Source organism: Primulina eburnea, chromosome 3, assembly GCF_022965805.1.
Source record: "Primulina eburnea isolate SZY01 chromosome 3, ASM2296580v1, whole genome shotgun sequence".
Lineage (NCBI taxonomy): Eukaryota > Viridiplantae > Streptophyta > Magnoliopsida > Lamiales > Gesneriaceae > Primulina > Primulina eburnea.
Genome location: NC_133103.1, coordinates 51,276,143 through 51,291,524, shown reverse-complemented (window position 1 = coordinate 51,291,524; position 15,382 = coordinate 51,276,143). Strand labels below are relative to the sequence as shown.

Sequence of the window (15,382 nt, the reverse complement as noted above, 5' to 3'; positions counted from 1 at the left end):
TAGTCATGTCAAGCATAGAAGAAGGATATTACAATATGACTTCAAGATTATGAAATGTGATTATGTTCTACGATTCAAACTTATGATATGCTATGTCAGGTTTTCGAAAGTATATAAATGTGTGTGTGTGTGTGTGTTGTTATGTGCGTCGAACAGTCCTCATTTACTGATTATTTCACAAAATATTCATATTTTTTTTTCACTCACCCAGTATTAGAATGAGGAGCAAGTCAAAGAAGAAGAATAAGAATACTTTTGGTGATGGTGAAGAAGCCATATTTGATCTAGAATTGCTCATATTATTACGTTGCTTTTACGTTATACGCATCCACAATATGTTTGATTTTTATTGCATTATAAAAACAATGATTTTATGTTACAGGCTTGTTTTGAAATAAATTATACCACGAGACTTGTTGTTTTACCATTGTGTGATTGTTAAACAATGCTAGTGTCGATATTTCTCGATCTCGACACGTGACACTTAAGTGGTATCAGAGTGCTAGCATGTTCATAATTCGGTTGGAAAAAATTCGTATCAAGTTGCACAAGACAGATGCCTCATCGCCAACAATTTAGCACATTAGCACTCATATAGTCAAGGTCCATGCTCATAAGCACCGACGACGAGCGACTTAACACCTATGTTGGATGGATGTGTGCAAGTTAAGCTCATAGGATGGATGTGTGCAAGTTAAGCACCTCAACGCCTCTTTTCAAGTGCTTTAGAGCTGATATACATCTTCAGGAAATTTCAATTGCGCAAGAAGGGTGCCTAACGCCACTTTCCAGGCGCTTCAGCGCCACCAATTCGAGCTTCAGGTGCATCAATGCCTCCTGCAGGAGCCTCAACACCTCAGTTTTGTTGTTTTTTGAAATTTTTGTATGACTCATTACTTTGCATGGAGAACTCGGAATTTGATTCCGTATTGTTCTGGAAACCTTATGATGTAAGATTTCCTTCCATATAAAAATTTTCAAACTTTCCATTTTTCAAAAAAAAAATTGATAAAATTTCATTCAACCCACCCCCCATGTATTGTACCGAAATTACTTGAATTGCCTAATCGTTACTATTTTTCGAATATTGTTGGTATCTTCATCCTTAATTTTGAGGTGTTCTAATCCTTTCTCATTGTTGATTTTAGGAAATAGCTCCTTTTACTCCTCGTACATGAGCTCAGGCCCCCCTTCATATGCGTCAGCTTGCTATTGATAACCAAAATCGTATGATCAAGCGTCTAAGGGCCAAACTTGCTAATGAGTGAACTGAATCGAAAGCGAACCTTAAAGTTGGGAAGATAACTTGAACCTAGGATATGACATTTACATGGGCTGTTATCGGGAAAAAGAACTATGTGATGATATCAAACATTATACCACCCATTTGACTAAGGCATAGAAGAATCATGAACATGCCAAGGTGATGTTGAAGGCCTATCAAGGTATCATTGTTGAACTCGCAGAGGTCTTCAAAGACAAAAAGCTATAGCCGAGCATACACAATATTGCCAGCAGGCGGAGGCTCGGATCCAACAGGTACAGAACACTGTGGAGGATCTCAATGATGAAAACGCCGGCAAGCTTCAAGCCCTCCAAGAACTGCAGGAAGAAAAGGATCCCGAGGAAGATCTAGAAGAATTAGAACTTGATGAAGAACCCATAGAGGCAGTAGGAAAAAGATAGATGTTCGATTAGGATACTCTCGTTTTAGTTTTCCCATTTAGTTATTTTGATGTTATTTAGATGTTTTATATTGTTTCCATTGTATTCCATGTCATTTTATATTTTCATTTGAAATCAATAAAGATGTTTTCTTTATTCATTGATTTCAAATTATTCAGTTCTATCATTCATATAGTATTAAACGTACAAAAATTCTTAATAACTTAATCTGTGTAGGAAATGGCTGAAAAACCTAACCGAAACAAACACAACCCGCGTAATGCTAACTGCAACCACAACAATGACGACGACAACCATGAAGATGCGCCTCTGCTGCCACCAACCTTCATTAGAATTTAGCTCGAACCAAGCCAACTTGATGGTGATAGCGACTATATTGGCAAACCATACGTCAAGGGCTGGGGAGTTCCATTTATGTTATATGTTAATTAAATTATATATGGCATAAGGTAATACACTGAATAGTTTTTAAATAATTAACACGTATTAAAAATTCAATAATATAATCATAATTAATTTTTAAAATTTCAATTATAAATATGTTATTTCATCAATTATCTACACGTGTTATTTTTTCATTAGTTAATTTTTTTTACAATTGTTATAAAATTAGCTTTCATAGATACTATATTTTACTTTAAAGTACGTACACGCATTGGCAAAGATCCGTTATTTATTATTATAGAAACTATATATTAATTAATAAAATGGTTGGTCGACAAGAAACTAACCTTCCTGATCTGCAAATCCCTTACATTGTTGATGGATGAAGCAAATTCTTACCGACTGATATTTCTACGTATTGTGTGTGCAGGCAATACATCATTTAGGAAAAATATCTTTATCACCATGTGAAAATCAAAATATTTTTACACAGGAGTGATAAATGATATTTTCCAGTAATTTTCCCGTGAATCGACTCAAAATCAACATCAGTCGTATTGAAATAACAAGGATAGACAGAATGCTAGGCTAACAAGGACTGGCGAATCGGATTGTTTTTCAACTCAAAGTCGGTCAAGAAGTGTATTCGATCAAAGTCGACATAAAGTAGATCAAGGGATGTGATGGAGATAAGTAGCATATCCATCATTAACCATTGAACAAGAAAATAACACTTGCTTTATTCAAAACTCTTAGTATTTCTGTTATCACAGAAAGGGAATGACGATACCAATTTGCGCCAACTCGGGAAACTAAGAGAGGCAAGAATATGCCAGTTCTTTCTCTTCACTGAGCTCTTGAGCAGTCAAATCCAACTTCTTCCGTGAAAATTCATCGATATGAAGACCTGAAATGAGTGAATTGGATTGATCAAAAGGAGAAGAAAGAAAACCTTTTGCAAATCTCAAGAGATTCAAAAAATCGTTTGCAATATGACGTTGACAAAAAAATAGCCTACATGTGACTCGACAATGGAAGTCAGAAAGGCAATGAAATTAAAAACCAAAGAAATGTGACTAAAGTTAGGGGTGTAAAATTCTCTAGGAAGAGAACTCGTCAACAGATAGTAATCAACATCATAGAAGTCTTAACCTACAATAATTGATGTCAACTACCTAAATCTCTCATCTCTGGTGCAATTTTGTTTAAATTATAAATTTTTCATCCCCTGATCACCCAGCGCAAATAACCTTGCATCAATTTCATTTAGAACATCCATTTCTTTTCTTTAATGGCTACGTCAGGTACTAGAAATTAATGAAGACGGATCGTACGATCTATAACCATAAAAGCATAATATTGATTGGTGGTTTAACTTATAAGATTCCAGACCAAAATAACCAGCACGGAAAAATAGTTTGATGTTTAGCCCTCACAACACACATACCTTGGACAATGGACCACTCTCCATTTTTGCATGTAACTGGGAATGAATAGATAAGTCCAGCTGGGACATGGTATGAGCCATCAGAGTATACGCCCATAGAAACCCAAGTACCCTGAATAATGTATAACCACGGTAAGAACATGCATTAAGTATCAACCATTTGATATGTTCAATGAAACTGTATAAGAAATCGAGAGAACTCCAAAGTCAGATCCAATGGATCAGGCAAAAGGTCAACATCTACCTCTGGAGTTCCAAGGACCCAATCACGAATATGGTCACAGGCAGAGCTAGCAGCAGAAAGTGCACTGGAAAATTTTCTAGCTTTGATAATTGCAGCGCCACGTTGCTGGACAGTAGTAATGAATTCTCCATTCAACCTGACAAAATTGGGAGGAAAAAAGAAAAAATGGATGGGTATTTGAGAAATATGACCATGAATAAATTTTTAAACATACTTCCATACCATTCATCATCTGCAACAAGCTCGCGGACAGGTTTCTCTCCAGCTGAAGTTTTGACAGACGCATGGTTGACATCAGGATACTGCGATGAGGAGTGATTTCCCCAAATAATTGCATTTTTAACATCAGATACTTGGACATTCAATCTCTCCGAAATCTGTCCAAGGGCCCTGTTATGGTCCAATCTGGTTAAACAAGTGATATTCTTTTCTGGGATGGATGGTGCAAATTCCTTAAGAATTAATGCATTGGTGTTGGCAGGATTAGCAACGACCAAAACCTGGAAGTGAGAGAGCAAGGCGAATTTAATTAGACTTGCCAGACAAAGTTACAAGCTGCTAAATGTGTTTCACATTTCATCCCCACATTCAAAAGGTTCTTTTGATTAGTAGAAATGATATATTTCACGTGTATCAAAATGAATATCTAATCTGTTAAGAGATCAGAAATCATACTCAATACAGCTAACATATTAAATAATAGTATTGCGGGTGAGTTCCATAAAAATTATTTTGTTTGATCCAAACACTGACAGTAGTATACAACAATTAAGTTGAAACAAAAAGATCAACAATTTTCCTAATAATCACCTTGCAGTTAGCAGCAGCATGTTTCTCGAGAGCAGAAGCTTGAGACTTGTATATGGAGACATTCTTCGTCATAACATCTTTCCTCTCCATACCCTCCTTCCTAGGGAATCCACCAACCATTACAGCAACACTGACACCAGTACAAGCTTCCACAACATCGGTTGTAGCAACAACACCTGATTCTCATACAAGAAAAGAAACAATCCATAAACAATTCCTTTAACCAGAATCTCATTCAAGCAGTCGATAAACATGAAACTTCAACATAAACCATAGCCTGGAAGCTAAAGTACCAACCTTTCAGAAGAGGGAATGCAGCATCCACCAATTCCATTTTAACTCCATTAAGTGCCTCAGCAGCAGGTGGAATATCAAGCATGTGAAGGATCACTGGCTGGTCTGCGCCCAACATAACTCCCCTAGCAATCATGGGAACAAGAGCGTATCCAATTTGTCCTGTAAAGCCAACGAGAACCAATAACTACATGCCTCACATGAAATCCAACAAAATCCAGGAGAATTTACAGCATATCGTAGTCTTTTACATAGCAAACAACACATTTAATGTTACAATCCAACATTGCTTGCACAAGCAAATGTGGAGTAGACAAGCTTGAGGGTCTCTCCACTAACAGAAGATAAACTGATAGAGTAATAAATGAAATTGTGCACTACCAATTCGTATATATTTCAGTTTACAACTTAATACAAGCATTAGTGCAACTCCAATCGTGTCTTCATGGTGTTAAACACCAAAATGAAGCAACGATTCTCTCCAACCGAACGCCGATGTTGCATCATATTAAAGCGAGTCTACAGTGCAGTGCTATTTAAACTAATGAAAAATTTAAGAACGAAACTGGTTTTAGGGTTGGCGGGACCCAGCAACCCGGTGACCGACAAAATTTAAAAATACATACAAATGTTGATTCCGCCAACCGAAATACCACATTAATTCTGCCGAACTGATCGGTGGATACCATATTTTTACAACAAAACTGGTTATGCCATATTTTGGTAAACCAGTTTTTTTTTCCAATACTGGGATAAACACATCTATCTCAAACAAATTTTTTTAATAGTAGGAAAAAAAACATAATATTTCACACATACTTGAAAAATAGACCCTTCATCCCTGAGACTAGAACTATAATAAAAGAACTTAAAACTTATGGACCACGTCAGAAAGTTAACCATTTAAACAACATTTCATGCTCTTCCAGTTGCATCCCCTAGCAAACATACGTACTTTTAATAAGAGATACCAACTGCATCGAAAGCAAAAAATAAATAAATAAAGCTCAAACTCTCGACTCATTTACTAATCGACTGCGAGATCCTACGCATGGTTGCTCATCAAAATATCTGGAGTGTTACTTCCCCAAATCACTCAAGTAAACAGTCGAATCATGAATGCTCGGAAACATTAAAAAGGGAATCTTGCAAAGTTCTAAAGCAAATTACAACACCATAGGTTCCGATCTCCAAACTCCAGGACAAATAATTCGAGAAATTAAATATTATAACATACATAAAACTACCGAGAGTCAATTCAGTAGAATCGGACAAAAGATCTAACAAATCAGATCAACGAATGTTGATACTCGATAACTACTAAAAAAATAAATACTCTGCACATGAAAATCCAACAATCATGTGCACAGAGATCTACGATTCTGCATATCAATCAGCCGTAAACCTTAATCCAGTGAAAAAAATCAAAAGTTCCAGAAATCGATGGTACAGTTCGTGAAGTTACACCTGCAGCTCCGGTGACGAGGACGCAGACTGGATCTTTAGCCATTGTAGATCGAAGATCTGAAAATCGACGGAGACAAAGGAGATTTGAGTGTGAAAAAAGCAAGAGTGGTTTTCAATGACCTGTGAGCATTTGACTTGGGCAAGAAAATGGTGATATTCGAAGATAAGGGAAAACGATGTCGTTTAGCTGCTGTCCTCGTTGGGCTGTCTGGCCCGCTAATAAGAATAATTGATCGGGGTCGCATTTTTTTTTGCGGGTTAATTAATTTATGAGTAGTTTGTTTTCACGAATTTTTATCTGTGAGACGGGTCAACTCTAGCGATATTCACAATAAAAAATAATACTCTTAACATAAAAAATAATATTTTTTCATGGATGACCCAAATAAGAGATCCGTCTCATAAAATACGACTCGCGAGACAGTCTCACACAAATTTTTGCCTTAATTTATATACTTTTTAATTTGTATTTTTTATTGAAGTATTGACGCGAAATCGGACGTAACATAAACGTATTTGTATGTTGTTATATTAGTAATTTTTTATGACATGTCATCATTTTGCTATTTCAATAAAAAAGAAATAAAATCTAAAAATGAAAATTAATATTATTATAAATCGATCGACAACATGACAAAAAAAAAAATAGAAGTCATAGTAAATTGTTGGATAATTCGCATAAACCCCCTTAGATTAGTTGCATTTTGTAAACACCTCCCAAACATTTTTATACTTTTGTAATTGAGCCCCAAAGAATTGAAGTTTCTTGTGTGTTTGCTACAGCCATGCTGCCTATTCCACCAAATTTCAATCTTTGGAAAAATGAGAAACGCATGATGACTCTCAATGGTTTGATCGAATAGGGATAGCAAACGATGTGAATAAAAATCTAATTTTTCGAAATACCAATGATGATCAAGCAGATTTATCATCTAATAAAATCGAGCTCTGAAAATTCTCTATGACGAAGAAAAGTGTTATTTTTTAGACGATATAATTTTATTTACTTCAATATTTATCCATGTGACTAAAATTCTTCTTCAATATATGTACACACACATACATTGCCCTTCTTCCCTCACCCATTTTTCATAAAAATCGTTACACATACAAATATCACAGGATATTTTAATTTTAAATAAGAATATAAAAAGCCTAGATTAGGATGTTTAATTTATGTACAATTGAACCAATGGCTATTCATGATTGCATAATTGAATCAATTCTATACGAGTTTCCAAATTATAAGAATGTGATGGTCAAACTTCATGTGAAACGATGTGGTAGAAAGCAACGCGCGACTTCAAGGATCCCTTGACCCGCAACAGATAGAAGAGGATTTATTCAATCACATAGTTTGGCTCCTAAAATATGGCGCTTTTGGGGCTTTCTATTCTATTGTATCGGCTTTAGTCCATTGTCCATGATTCCCCATGCTACCCCGTTGGAGTCGGAGAGTGTCTTAGTCTCAGTGTTACTAATTGTCTGAAAAGACCAGCTAAGCATCATTGGTTTGGTCAGCATTTACCTGACAAACTATCTAATATTACGGTAGTGTCGCTGTTACCTGTGGGGACAGTGCCTCCACAGGATCTGGGCCATTGATTTTAAAGAAATTGATGGACCCCACATATGCGTGGTTAAAATTGGGTCTTTGATCTTCTCATGGGGGCAGTGTAGGGTGAAATATTCCCTAATATTACGCAGGCTCATACGTACATTAATTAAACATTAAAATGAAAAATCGAATGATTTAATTCACACTTTGTATAAGAAAATGCAAATATATATCAATCACATTATTACAAATGCAAGTATTTCATGTGTGAGCTTTCAAAGAGTGAGGCCTATTATCAATACACTCGGAAAACCAAAAAAGTAGAAGAATGAATTAAAATTAAATCTCACAAACGTAAACCTCTATTGGTATATAATATATATTATTATATACAATATATAACAAACAAAACACATGAACAAATTTCAGAAAAAAACTGGTTTACCCTTCAAAAATTCGGGCCATAAAATTTGGAAAAACCCAAAAAAAAAAAAAAAAGAAGAATCTCAACTCCAAGATCTTCAAACGTTGCTGAAATTGTAATATATATCTTTAAACACTTCGTTTCAACATCTCCTCAAAATCAAGAATCGATTGCTCCCTTTGAAGCTTCATGTCTTGCCGAAAATTGGCAATGAATTCTTCTGCTCTTTCGTCGATGCCTCGAAACTGTGGAAGCAAAGGGATCTTCCACTTATCTGTTGCAGCTGGATTATTTGAAATTTCATCGGATTTGACTTTGCCTTTTCCTTCAAACAAGATATTTTCATGATCTATAGAACTTTCGACGTTAACATGATGTTTTCGAAGATTCGGAACATCAAGTGTGGTGTTGATAGCTTGAGGTGACTTTGTGATGGTACTTGTACTGCTTGAAGGAACAATGTTTTCTTTAGTTTCAAATGGTTTAGCTGATAGGGTTTTACCTTGGAAAAGTTCGTCGATATATATGAACGAGAATTTTTTGTATGAATGGTGGCGGTTGTTGGAATTAAGCCGGGCGCGATTGGTGAGAGTGCGAAATTTGGTGTAAATGAGACGAGAGATGGATCGAGAGAAGATAATACATCTTTTTCGAGCAGCGTTGATGATGCTGACGATTTTCGACGAGTATCGTTTTAGTTGAAGGTTGTTTTTTATGTTCTTCAAGGCCTTTCTGAGGGGCAGGATTTTGTTTGAGGGATTGGAATTGGACATGGGAAAATTGTTGTTTGTGAGAGTATATTGAGAGGCTCAAGGATTTGTTGGAGAGAGTTAGAAGCACATGCATGCCAATAGGGAATTGAAGAGTTTTTATGTTGTTGGTCAAGTCTTATTATTTTAATTTTAATAATAATTTTAATTTTTTTTTTCTTTTAATGGATGAATTAAATCATGTGTTGTTGCTTTTTGACATGATTAAGAAAGAAAAAGAAGGAAAAGCAAGATGGATTCCAAACTTCTAACAATGAAAAAGTGGTAAAATTAAACCTTATACTAACAAACTTTTGGTATTTTGGTTTTGTTTTTGATAATTTGAAAAATGTCCTTTAACCACTCAATTCCATATTTTACAACTTTTTCATGATCATATATCTTATCTTCTCAGGTATTATTTCAATTTAATTAAAAAAATGATCAGATCATGATACGTGACACGACCCGTTAGTTTATATTATTAGAAGACATGTATTCAAAAAAAAAATTAATGATATAGAAAGCTATTTTGAAATTTTTGGGATATTAATTACTATTTCAAGAACAATTTTTTTTCAAATTAATCATAAGATTCGATTTCGACCATTTGAATTTGATTTTAATCTGATGACATTGGTGGAAAATAGTTGGTTAAATTGAATTAACTTATGAAAAAAATAGAATATTTCAAAACTATTAAAAAAAAATATAGAAAATTAGAGAAGGAAATGCAATCTCAAATTCGATCAAGTAAAATTGATTCGATTAATTTTTTTGAGGACCATTTAATTCGATTTTTTTTTTTGAACCACCATTCAATTGGATTTCAAACACTATAAAGTTGGATTGAAGAATATGATGAGTAGGATTTGATGTCATATTGTCAAGGATATAGATTTAATTTTTTTGAAAAGTAAGACAACTTGATTAGCTAAAAAGAGGGTTACATTAATATTAAAAAGTAAAGGTAAGTGTTTTTGGTGTCCTACATTAGGGTTGGCTACTTTCAAATTTATGCTTTAAATTCATAATTGACAAAAACTTGTATGAGACGATCTCACGGGTCGTATTCTATGAGATAGATATCTTATGTGGGTCATCCATGAAAAAATTATTACTTCTTATGCTAAAAGTATTATTTTTTATTGTAAATATCGGTAGGGTTGACTCGTCTCACATATAAAGATTCGTGAAACCGTCTCACAAAAGACCTGCTCTTCATAATTTAGTGATGGACATTTTGTATTCAATTTTAACTGCACAATTTGAAATAAAAGAATTGGGAAAATTTGGTATTAGTGGAATAAATCGAATTTCTTTTGGCATGTTTATTCAGATTTTTAACTAGAATCTTGATATGATGATATCAGATATATGTCAACATTATTTGCTGCTATATTGACGTTATGTCAATAATATCCGATGTTATATCAGCACTTCGAGAAAAATACGACTTAGCGTGAAAAAAAAATCGAGTTTAGGCAAATTCACAAAACAATAGAAACCTTTTCATTGTTTTGGTGATGCCTTTTAATTCCAATGCATGAGCAATATAATGTGTTTGGCCGGCAATCCATACCAGCTTTCTTGTAAAGAAAGTTCAAAGCAATGGTCATTTTCTTGTCTTTGCTTCCCTTTACAGCTAATTAGGGCTTCAACCCAATGCGTGCTTTATATCAATTATTGTTAGCAGTGGACGCCAACTCTTGGGCATTAAAACAGAGAAAATGATTTTTTTCCCCGATTAACCGGCCTAATTTATGTTTTTGATTCACTGAATTTTCAAATTTTGATTTGGTATATTATCTTTCAATTTTTGATTATTTTGGCTCGATTGTTGATGTGACATCGAACAAATAAAAAAAATTCTATGAAATCAGCTTTTTTCAATGTCAAGTCAGCATTTTATGATGTCGAATCGTGTTACGTCAACACTCTGAAAGAATAAGAGTGAAAGCCAAAAATAATCAAAATTGGTGTACAAAATTTGAAAACCCAGTGGACAAAAGTTGAAAATATGCAAATTAATAAACCAAAAAAAATAAAAAAATTCCCCATTGAATTATTGATATGCTGTTAAGTTTGGGATCACACGACTAATTTGGTGCCGCAGTAGAGAGAAAAAAAATTGAAAAAAATTATGTATAGAGATATGGAAATTGAGAAGCTATTATTTCTAGGATGTTTTATTTATTATTTTCTCCAAAAATAATAAATGAACAAACTTGACATAAAAAAAATAAAACAATATTTTTGTTTGCTGTTTTTTTATTTAGGGTTACATAGGACCAATGCTTTTTTTTTTTTTTCTGCTAACACCTACATTTGAAACTTAAATATATTCTCTATTGAAATATGTTTATGTCACTGTATCACAAGTAGAATGACGTCCAAGGAAAATACAAAGGACATGTAAAATTAAAAAAAAAAAACAGGATCTCTCTCTTGAGCCTATGCTATGTCGTAATACATCTGTGTGATTATATATAATATGAATGACTTGATTTCGGGGTGAGCGAGAAATATGCATACAAGTTAATTATTAATCAATTTTTTTTTTGTGTTGGGTTAATCGTGTGTATAAATAACTCTTATTGAATGATTATTTCAATGTATAATTTTTTTTTTATTTATAATCATTTTATTTTAGTACTGAACATGTCATATGAGTAGAATAAATATTCATAAACATAAGAGGTCATATATCATGACATTAATCAAACAAAGATTAAATAATTAAATTTCTCAGTTTGTTTTTGTATAAGATAAATAAAAAATATATATAAGTTCACTAAAAAAAAAGAGTGAATTACGACGGTTTTTGCAAAAGTATAACTGTCGCTATATAAATATTTACTTTGCGACGGTTTTATTTAACAGTCGCAAATTAGCAACCACGACGGTCTAATCGGCGCCGGTGTTAAAACCGTCACTAAAACTGTCGCTATATAAATATTTACATTGCGACGGTTTTGTTTAACAGTCGCGAATTAGCAACGGCGACGGTCTAATCGGCGACGGCAGTAAACTGTCGCTAATTAGCGACAGTTTATAACACAGTCGCAAAGCCAATTTGTAAACCGTTGCTACTTAGTGACGGTTAAAACACCGTCGCCAAATCAGATCGGCCACGGTTTATATACCGTTGCTAGTAGCGACGGGGTATGCATAATCGTCGTTAATAGCGTTTAATAATAGCTTATCATAGCGCATTACCGTCCATTTTTCTCAAACCGTTTCACTTATGTCATAATTTTCTCTGGGGCGATTTTAGTCTCGGTTTTTTATAAAATAATTTTACGAGCCCATTTGATAAAATAAATATTATTTTTTATATCAAAATATTATAACAATTCCGAAAGTCCAGTTACCATTCGTCGCAAATCTCGAGCTTTACTAGCGGGATACGAACGAAACTTGCTACAGAGCTTGAAGTTTCGAGGCGACGATTGAAGCCTTTTCCTCTCCTCTGTTAAGGTATCTCTGAAATTGATTCGGAATCAGTTTCTTTACGCCTATTTTTCGAACCTGTAATTGGGTTTTGGCTGCTCTTGTGCTTCACTGTAGGACGACCATTTTTAAAGGGTGTATTGGGCGCCATGGATCCACAAAGCCAGACCACTTCATTACAGCGACTCCAGAATGTCGAGAAGGTACATTTTCAGGGTCTACGCAGTAAGATAATTGTTCAAAATCTGCCATTGATTACTTTAGTCAAGCATATAATTTCTAATGTTGATTTGTTAGAGGATAGTAAGGGTTTTGGAGCTCGCTAGCGGGGTTATGGAGGAAATGGGGAACACTAGTGGCCCCAGAAAGGAGCTTGTTAACAGCAGTTGCGGCGAATTCATGCAATCAGTCAAGGTTTAAATCTACTTCGTTTTCAACCGACTATATCGTTAATATCAATTTCTGTGTGTTGCGCTTAAATTTTTTGCTGCAATTTTGGAGCTTTAGATCAAAAAGAGATGTGAGGTAATATTAATAGGCCTTGCTGTTAACTCAATATTTATGGTTTGAAATAGGACATTCAAGTGACATTGCGTGAGGAAATCAAAAGCGCGTGTGAGTATCGGCCATTCGAGAAGTGTGACTATGTCCCGAGAATATCTAATGAGATTTGTTGCAAGAAGCTAGAATATGTCATTGCACAAATAGATGAGATGAAGCAAACGATCGAGGGATATGGTGATGCAGCTTGAGGTGTTTTACTTTATTCAATCGTATGTAAAGGTCGATTGATGTTGCTGGACGTGCACCTGGCAATTGAATTATAGTTTTCATTTGTAGAGTTTTTGAGGATAGGGAAATTTGGAATATGTTGAAAGACAATGCATATTTATGTAGAAGACATTGGCAGAAGAACCTTAGCTTTTATTGCGAAGAATGTTTTTTTCGCTCAGATGATGATTTGGGAATTCTATTTATGTTTAATGTCTTTCTACTCTCCAAGAATGTTCGGCACTTTGTGATATGTTTTCTGTAATCCCTACCTGCATTCTTTTCGTTCAATGCTCGGACGACTGGAGCCGTGTAGTTTCTAGAGCTGCATTTACACTCTCTTGTATTGTTGAATGCTGGTCGAAACCATAAATGGCTGTAATTCGTAGACTTTTGCTTGAATATTAATCTTGGATTGAAAATGTATGTGTAAAGAGTTATGTAGCTTTTAAAGAGTTATGTAGCTTATTGGTTTCGGATGGTTTCTTGGGTCGTCTTTCCGTTTGACACCTTATATGATTTGCTCAATTTTTTTTATTATTGAATTGGCTTCCTAGGAGTTCTATTTTTTCACACTGGAGCTGGCATCGTCCAGGAATTGTTTCATAGGTTATTGCTCATTTACTTTAGGAGGATGATCGAGTTTGAGTCATTGGAGGATACATTTGGCATAAGAAACTGGAATTTATGATCTAATTTTGCAAATTTGGATATAACATTCCAAATTTAAAATATAATACTTGTCTTCCAAATGAGTTGCGACTCAGATATCTGTGTGGTTGAACTTGTGTTCTTCTTCAGGTGACCTTTTGTCATGCTTATTAATTTGAGGATTGTTTTTGAAAATTATTTTGTAAATTTTTTCTTCGTCGATACTAATATTCATCGACGCTATTCAATCATTGAAGAAATGGTTCTTTATAGGGCCACCCGCTGCTCTTGTAGCTGCATTCTCTTCTTCTCACTGTCTGCAGTAGAAGGAAAGCCATAAATTGATGTTTGATAATTGATGAACATACTTGTTAGAATATTTTTTATTACCCTTAAAGTTTTGGTAATTAACAAAATAAACAGCATCAAACTGTTTCAAGATCTAGTCGCTCACTTGATTGTATAGGTTTTTCAGATCACTGGATTATTTCAATTTTTTCAAGAGTTCAAGTTGTTTTGTCTAGAATCCAACCGCTATACTTTATTAAACTCTAGCTACAAGACACCTTCTGATAAGTGACCGATCCAAAATATTATGACAGAAAACCACTATATTCAGATATGGTGTATCGGTTTTATAAAAAAAACATGAACTTAAAATCAAGAGAACATATATAAACATTTAATGATAAGTACGAAGTATGATCGTATTGTCAAGAAACAGTACAAATGATCGTTGAAAAGAAATTTCGACGGTTGAGCTCTCTACTATAAATATGAGTGCATTTCAATTAGAAGATGACCTAAAATATTTAAAATCGTTGAAACTTTCAAGAATTCAAGAGTCTGCATATTTCCAAGATTTTTTAACACACCTAAGAGTCATTCTTTCTGACTGCTGAACTAAATCACACGCTTATCAGAATATACTAGATCTTCAATGATCAATCTGTGTTGGAACATTTTAAGTTTTGATGACTGAATAATGTTAATGATCCAAATGATGATCACATAACATAATTGAACTTATTCAAGGATGAAAACTTAACTAAGAAGCATAACTGCTTACAAAGTCAGACTGATAAAACATAAGAAAGATACTGTCGACTCTAGGCCAACTGATGAAGCTCAACCAACACTCTATCTAGTTGATTAGACCGACCAAATCCATATATTTACTAAGCAATCAGTATGATCAGTGGTTAAAAATCAGAACACAGCTGAAATATCGGATAAATTTTTTCGTAATAACAATCACTGAACCTTAAATAGAATTTCAGGTTTTTGGCGCCCTAGAGAAACTCTAAATGATTTTGATGAATGGTTTAACAGTATCATAATTTAATTTTCATATCTTGGTAAGGAATATTATAACCGTGAGATTTTATTCAAGGTGATGAGAGCACTTCCCTGGGAGTGATATGTAAAGATAGTGGCCATGAGG

At 34.3% G+C, this 15,382-nt stretch overlaps 2 protein-coding genes across 4 annotated transcripts; one reads left to right on the top strand and one right to left on the bottom strand.

The window, feature by feature from the left end:
- Window positions 1–2,659: 2,659 nt before the first annotated feature.
- On the bottom strand, window positions 2,660–6,559 carry LOC140827849 (malate dehydrogenase). The gene is made up of 7 exons (XM_073190705.1): window positions 6,333–6,559; window positions 4,869–5,027; window positions 4,572–4,747; window positions 3,984–4,261; window positions 3,762–3,897; window positions 3,518–3,629; window positions 2,660–2,977 (listed from the first exon to the last, which is right to left on the bottom strand). Exons 1-7 carry the CDS (start codon window positions 6,373–6,375, stop codon window positions 2,883–2,885), a joined length of 999 nt encoding a protein of 332 aa, XP_073046806.1. The 5' UTR covers window positions 6,376–6,559; the 3' UTR covers window positions 2,660–2,882.
- A 5,754-nt stretch (window positions 6,560–12,313) lies between these two features.
- LOC140828559 (mediator of RNA polymerase II transcription subunit 11-like) lies at window positions 12,314–13,468 on the top strand. Of its 3 annotated transcripts, none has more exons than XM_073191494.1 (4): window positions 12,314–12,543; window positions 12,651–12,719; window positions 12,814–12,930; window positions 13,092–13,468. In XM_073191494.1, exons 2-4 carry the CDS (start codon window positions 12,666–12,668, stop codon window positions 13,266–13,268), a joined length of 348 nt encoding a protein of 115 aa, XP_073047595.1. In that variant the 5' UTR covers window positions 12,314–12,543; window positions 12,651–12,665; the 3' UTR covers window positions 13,269–13,468. The 3 variants fall into 3 exon arrangements, with proteins under 3 accessions (XP_073047595.1, XP_073047592.1, XP_073047594.1); XM_073191491.1 differs by having other exon boundaries at window positions 12,634–12,719; XM_073191493.1 differs by having other exon boundaries at window positions 12,314–12,544; window positions 12,610–12,719.
- The last annotated feature ends 1,914 nt before the right edge of the window (window positions 13,469–15,382 follow it).